The following is a 7,563-nucleotide window of genomic DNA, read 5'->3' as shown; positions in this document are numbered from 1 at the left end:
AATTTGATTACCACCCATTTAAAATGTAACTAATGAAATACGTTACTAAGTTACATGTATTTTGTTACTCCCCAACCCTGTATATACAGTATACTACACTTTACTATAGTATGGTTTAAAAACAATATAGTATTTTTTTGTAAGGCAACAATATCTTGCTAATAAAAGAGTTTGACCAAAAACAAATCCTCACAGGAGATTGATACGTGGACATTTTATTAATTACAATTTGTCATGTAAAAGTGCAGCAGGTTCATACAAGGTTCCTGCTGTACATCAAGGAGTTTGATGCATTTGGGAGAGAATTGAAGTACTGAAGGCATAAAGCAAATCTAAAAACAATGAAAACAAACACAGGGAAAAAAGCTGGTATTAAAAATAAAAAGGAATATAGCAAAACACAAGAGTTTTCCACACTAGCCAGTAGTGGGTCATGGAAGTGTTGCAGCTCGTTTCCATTCTGAGGAGGAAAAAAACAAAAACACAAGAAACATAAAAATATATTTTTTTTCCAACTGGATATTGCTGGTGCAAATTTGACGGGAGCTCCTTTTCCCTCGGCACACAGCAAAAACATATAAAACACTCGAGTAAGATGTCGTTGCCATATCACCTGACGTCTCTGGAAACATTTCACACTAACATCTCAATAATAAACATATTCGTCAGTTATACATGTCAATTATACTACATTGGAAAACATTTTTAAATTTGAATTATTTACATCCATCTATCAAGGTGAAAAAGTGAACCAAAACCGACGGGCTGCAGCAGCTGAAAGTTCCCGTCCATCGAAACGTTTCTGCTACATATACATCCGGCCCTGTACGATCGTCCCAGTTCAAAAACACTAGTTATTAGGATGTGAGAAAGCAACAAAACCACCTGAACACAGTGAAGAAGAAAGTGACGCAGCCCATTTCCCATAATGCAACAGAAACACAAAGGACAAGCAAAAGAACTGGTATTTACAAGTTGCACAAAGAAAGTCTTCTCTTATCTGTAGAAATTACATATACATTGTATTCTGTGACAGATTTCGTACAATTCAAATCATATACACACGCCTCCCGCTTCTTTCCTAAATATACACGTTTCCTTTAAGTGAAGTATACAAGTTTGTAACAGTTGTACAAAGATATATATGAAAACGCTGCTTATGTAATAATTTATAATGCCATATTTCCTGCCAGTTACAGAGGTGATGTGAAGTGACTCTGACGCTGTGTTTCTAGCGTATCGTACTGTCCTGAGCTCCACACATCTGCGATTCCTCGTCTGGTTGTGTAGAACTCGTGTTTTATCATGTAGTGCAGCTGCGTACCAGGAGTCAGCAGTGTTGATCACTTCCCTTCAGCACGATCCCTTTGTGTCCATATTACAAGTGTTTTCTACGTCTCCATCTGCAAACGTCTCAGAAGTAACCGGAGGGAGATGTCGGTCTGGATGGGAGGAGATGGAGACGGGAACAACGGGGGAAAAAGTGGGATACAGAGCAGCTCAGAGGTCTGGGAAGCGGCTGGGATCCTCTTTGTAGTCGCTGGGAATCGTAAAAATGGACTCGTCAAACTCGTCGTAACGGAACTCCTGAAAGGTCACGGTGGCGGTGATGGTGGGGAAAACGGGGATGTCTGCGAATGGGAATCGCACATTAAAATCACACAAATTCATCTAAACGTATGTTAAATAATTAAGACATTACTAACAGGTAAAGTAAATATATAAGCTAATATAGTGCATATACTTAGTGAAATTTCTCTAGTGGACACTGAATGACTTTCCTGATGTGAATGTAATGCTACGTTAGATATTATTCTCAAGCTGTTTCATTGATGTCTTCCTGCGGTTGAAACATATCTATGCGTAAATCGTCTGCACTTTTTCCTGCTGCATTACCACGTGCGCCCCCTTCTGGATTGGAGTGTAAATCGCCTGTGACTGACTGTATGCACCGAATCGTGATGAAACTTTGATTAATCCTTATTTAAGTTATTCAGTCAAGAGCAATGAGTGATTGTTCTTGTTGTTTGATTAACAATAAAAACACAGAAAGCAGCAGGAATATTAGGCTGCTGTCACTTTAAGAGCTAATGCGCAGATCCAATATACTGATACACACGTGTTTTATTTCTCAAGTGCTTACATTCAGTGTTATGTTTAGAAGGATACTTGCCAAGACGGGCATTTTTGTTGACAATTTAGTTTGAGCGTCTGTTCAAGCGCAAGAATACGTGAAAGAGAGCTCAATTCGGTATATCAAATTGGGCCCAAAATCGTGTGTAGCCAGCATTAAAGTACAGATACTCTAATAAAATATTACTGCATTAAAAGTACAAATACTCATTTTCAATATTACTTGAGTAAAGAACAAAATTCATTGATTTCTAATGTACTTGAGTATTAAAAGTGAAAAGCACCGATTGATTTATTCTAGCCATTACTATTTATTATTCAGCACTAATAAGAAAGATTGATGTAGACATTTAATATGTATTGATCTGCAAATAAGCAAATTTTTATTTTATAACCAAAACTACTTGAGCATTATATATATTCTTATAAATATTATACACTATTAACAGCCGATTTAGTTCACAAATAACTGACAGTCATGACTTAAATAGGATTTTCATTTACAATCAATACTAAAATAGGAATTAGTAATTTACTTTTTGACCGGATCATTGAATCAGTGAGTTGTTGACTCAAGAACAGCTGCAATTGGATCAGCCTGATTTGTGAATGAATCATTCAGTGTGATTTATGAACCAATTCAACAGGTTCAATGAAAAGAATTGGTTCGTTCACAAAATAACGTGGAATGTATTTTTATCAAATGGAGTAAAAAGTATGATATTATGCTTTGGGATGTAAAAAGTAAAAGTTTCCCAAAGTAAAAATACTCCATACAGATACTTGAAATATGTACTTAAGAACAGAAAGTAAAATGATTTCGTTACTGTCCACCACTGGTAATAATGGCATAACAACTCAACGATTCCAATTCATCCATACTTTACATTTATCCATGTTTGTGTTTTTGTCAAAATACATCACTGCATTCAACATCGACTAATAAAATTATTCAAACCAAATAACTGAAGCTGCTGCATGTTGGGAATTTCATTAACCCTTATAGGGTCTTTGGGGTCTTTTTAGACACCAAATGATGTTTGCTAAAATTAAAAAATAAAGAAAAAAAAAAGTTCTCTTTGTCCAAATGACAAAACACAGATTTGTACAGTAGTTAACACTTTCTAGATCTACAAATTAAAAAAAATTGGAGCGATATCTTGTTTTTATGTTAGTGTAGAAAAAAAACTTTGGGGTCAAAAAAAATTAATTAAAAAACAAATGTAATTTTACTGTTTATTTATATTTTTACTTCATATCTGTGCAGTTTTTGGAGGATTGATCACATCTTTTCAAATTTATATAAATAAATAAACATTTTGTTTTTATACAAAAGCAGCTTTTTATGTAAAATTCACTTTATAAAAGACCCACATTTCTAACTTTCATTCATGGGGTTAACATGGATAATTTGACATGGTTTAGTGTAAGATTTTTGCTCATCTTTTGGAAAATGCAGTTTTAAAAGTAAAAAATTATAACTTTTACCAGTAGATGCTGCAGAGCTCCACTATTTGCTATATGACTGACTGAAAGACATCTTTTCACAAGTTTTTTTCAATTGGATTCATATCTACATATAATGAAATCACAATTATGACAATAAATGCTAAGTTTAGTATTTTTTGTAATGAAAAAAATCAGTTTTTCAATATTGTTATATTATTATGAGACCCCACTTAGAAAATGGACAAAATTCATCCTCAAAATCAACATTATTGAAAAACGTATTTTTTTTCAGTAAAAAAAAAAGCTAAACTTTCACAAAAAGTAATTTTTATTGTCATAATTGTGATTTCATAATATTTAGAAGATGGGCAAAAATCTTACACTAAACCATGCCAAATTATCCATGTTATCACCATGAATGAAAGTTAGAAATGTGGGTCTTTTATAAAGTCAATTTTACATAAAAAGCTGTTTTTGTATAAAAACCTATTTAAAAAATATTTTTTAATTAATTTATATAAATTTTAAAAAATATGAAAAATCCTCCAAAAACTGCAAAAATGTGGAGTAAAAACATTAATAAACAGTAAAATTACATTTGTTTAAAAAACAATCATTTTGTTGCCTGCGGTCTGTGGAGACCCCAAAGACCCTGAGTGTGACTTCCCAAACGAAGACCGCACAAGGGTTAAGCTTTCTTAGTTAACATGAACTAACAGTGAACAAGCTTCAGTCTCTGAACACTGATAATGTGTGGTAAATGTGTCCGTTTACCTAATTTGACAGGAAATCCAGGTGGGAGTTTCATCTGAACGAATTCTCTGAGTTTATTAAAGTGCTTGAAGGGTGCGATGACCTCCAAAACATTTAACAGCCTGTAAAACAGAGATATGATCAGTAAACATCCAGTGGATATCGTCTGGAGTCTCTGGAATGAACGCGGGACACTTACGACTCGATGCCCAGAGGAAAGTCTTGACTCATGGCTACCGTTGCTTTGAAGTTCTTCTTGCTCTCTTTGCACACGAGCTCTCGGCCCAGATGAGGAGCCCTAGAAGAGACCAGAGAACATGTGCTTCCATCAATTCATCTTACAATGTGTTTCACTCACGTTTGCTCGTGATGGAGGTCTGACGTACTTTCCCGTCTCAGCGGTGATGTACTCCTCCCAGGATATAGTGTTCGGAGATGGAGCGGTCAGCGACTGACGCCTCATTGGCTATCAGAGGACACAGAGAGAGAAGCAATTATTTAACTAAATTTAAAGTGCTTTTTTACACTTTAAACTTTCTTTACTGTTGCTGTTTGAGCATTAAAAAGCTTTTCAAAGTCCCTCCAGCAGTTGTTTCTGAACCACTGTCTTGAGTTTTCTTCCGGGAACGAACATGTCACAATATTCCTTATTTAAATAATTCCTATGCAGAATAAAGGGGCGGGGCCTGGTTGAGTTAGTTAGTAGTGTGTTGAAACTGGTGGTTATGGTAAAGAGGTGCTGCAGAAATTATGCATTTCTTAAACTTTAAATCATGTAAATGTATTCTAATGATCATAATATGGGCAGTTTAAACTATAGAGCACTCATGAGTGACCTACTCTTCACTTGAACAGCGTCTCTTGTTCTCAAGACTTTAATGCTGAACTAAAGGTTCGTCACCAGCAGAGGACGCTAGTGACTCACGCTCATCAATCTAAAGGACTGACGTTTTGAAATGCACATGGTCACAGATAACAAATTGAGCAGAGCCAACACTATTATCAGAAAGCTCAATGCCATAAACAGGCTCAAACAAAAGAGCATTGGAACCACTAAGATTTCGTCTGCTCACCAAGGCTATAAACGCAGCGTTTAACTTGGTGATGTTTTAAAAAAAAGATTTTTATTTTTGGTATTTGATATGCTCCGTTGGTGGTTTGTGAAGTAGCATCACCAGGGATAATTCAGCAGAGGCAGGGATACACAGACCAGAAGGGGGGAAAATCCCCCCCATCCCTCCCTACAAATTGCACCCTTATATATATACATATTTATATGATAGATAGATATAGAGGAACACAGGGTCACCTCGAAGTTCTGCTCGATGAGATTCCCTCCTTTGCTGAAGCTCTCCATGATGGCCTTGTTCCTCAGGATGTCCTCCTCGCTCAAGTGCTCGCGTCTCTTCCTGGACTCCAGAACCAGACCGTTGACCATGTAGAAATCTGCCAGGAAATTCCCAACACGCTCCTGTGGGAACAAGTTGCTTTCAGATGGCATCAAAAGGATTTTTTTAGATGCACTGCAAAGAACAGCTTTTAGATGCGATTACAACTGCATGAATTATGCGATGAAATTAATGCTTGAAATAATATTTAGAATATTGAATTTAAAATCAAATTTAAATGAAACGAACTTTAAAAATGAGTTAGTAGGCAGCAGCAAGTCATTGTCTTAAATGGATAGTTCACCCAAAAACGAAAATTATCCCATGATTTACTCACCCTCAAGCCATTCTAGGTGATTATGACTATCTTCTTTCAGACGAACACAATCTGAGATATATTTAAAAATATCCTTAGTCCTACAAGCTTTATAATGATAGTGAATGGAGGGCGTGAGATTTTGAAGCCCAAAAAAGTTCATTCATCCATTATAAAAAATAATCCATACGGCTCCAGTGGGTTAATAAAGGCCTTCAGAAGCGAAGCGATGTGTTTTTGTAAGAAAAATATCCTTATTTAAATTCTCTTTAAAATAATTTCTCATTTTAGACTTCTTAATCTTGACCGGTGTTTTGTTTTGCTCTATCCTCTGCGCTTCCGCATTTGTCATTATGTCATGCTTCAGGTCAGAGGTCACTCTTCAGCCAGGAACAATGTATACGGCAGTCTGATATTATAGTTCATAAAGTTTTAAATAAGGATATTTTTCTTACAAAAACGCATCGCTACACTTCAGAAGGTCTTTATTAACCCCATGGAGCCGTATGGATTATTTTTATGATGAACAGATGCACTTTATTTGGCCTTCAAAATCTCACGCCCTCCATTCACTCCCATTATAAAGCTCGGAAAAGCAAGGATATTTTTAAATATATCCCAGATTGTGTTCGTCTGAAAGAAGATAGTCATATATACACCTAGGATGTCTGAGTATGGTATGTGGTATATAATTTAAATTTTTGGGTGAACTATCCCTTTAATGACTGAGTCATTAATTCATCCATTTATTCATTCATTCAAACAGCCGAATCATTCAGAAACGGAGCAAGTTTCTGTCTTTATGAATGGATCATTGAATTATTGATTCGTTCGGAGATGGAGATGCACCGCCGGTTCTGTTGTGGCTTTATTTGGAGCTATTTTTGTTGGTGAAAGAGCAAAAACAGATAATATTGTGTCTAAAACAATATTAACTTTCTTGTTTATGTAAAAAAATGATATTTGCAATCGTGCTGATATTCAGGTATAACAGCACACTTGCTCGTGTCACATTTTTTTTAATGGAATATTTTAGTGTTTATTATAAATTATTTATCGGTGCACATCATTATTGTTTTAAATTCATGTTCCTCGTAATCTTGAATCAGAATAACTCCCTTTCTTCTCTGATGATGAGGGCGGAGCAACCTGTCACTCACATGAGATCCACCAATAGCAAACCACAACCATCCAATCAATCCCCCACAGACAAAATCAACATTTGTTCTTGTTTGAGAAACAGTTTCACTCGGATATACGGCACAATAGGGAACTTTCCTTTCATGCCGACTTTATTTCAAGCAACAAAAACGTTTGTTATGGGTCGTTATAGTTTAATTTCACTCTAATAACCCTGATTTTGCAGCAGACACACTGACCGTTTTGTCCTCTCTAAAGAGCCAGCCCGTCTGCGCCCGTGAGAAGGTGATGGATTTGGTGGAGAGGGTGGCGGAGTAAATGTCGCTGCTCATGAGGATGTCCACCTCCTCCTCCGTCTCCATCTCGGACTCCTGAAACATCACA

General features: G+C 36.0%; 1 protein-coding gene across 1 annotated transcript in view; it reads right to left on the bottom strand.

The window, feature by feature from the left end:
• Window positions 1-200: 200 nt before the first annotated feature.
• Window positions 201-7,563, bottom strand: part of ankrd13c (ankyrin repeat domain 13C) — a 22,952-nt gene continuing 15,589 nt past the window's right edge. The window contains exons 8-13 of the mRNA XM_067387699.1: window positions 7,419-7,550; window positions 5,645-5,806; window positions 4,722-4,801; window positions 4,535-4,633; window positions 4,357-4,457; window positions 201-1,631 (exon numbers count right to left, since the gene is read on the bottom strand). Coding sequence (XP_067243800.1) covers window positions 1,501-1,631; window positions 4,357-4,457; window positions 4,535-4,633; window positions 4,722-4,801; window positions 5,645-5,806; window positions 7,419-7,550 — 705 coding nt within the window. The 3' untranslated portion in view covers window positions 201-1,500. The remainder of the gene's footprint in view (window positions 1,632-4,356; window positions 4,458-4,534; window positions 4,634-4,721; window positions 4,802-5,644; window positions 5,807-7,418; window positions 7,551-7,563) is intronic.

The sequence above is a fragment of the Chanodichthys erythropterus genome, chromosome 6 (assembly GCF_024489055.1).
Source record: "Chanodichthys erythropterus isolate Z2021 chromosome 6, ASM2448905v1, whole genome shotgun sequence".
Classification (NCBI taxonomy): domain Eukaryota; kingdom Metazoa; phylum Chordata; class Actinopteri; order Cypriniformes; family Xenocyprididae; genus Chanodichthys; species Chanodichthys erythropterus.
The sequence above is the reverse complement of the archived record's forward strand: the minus strand, read 5'-3'. Positions and strand labels throughout refer to the sequence as shown.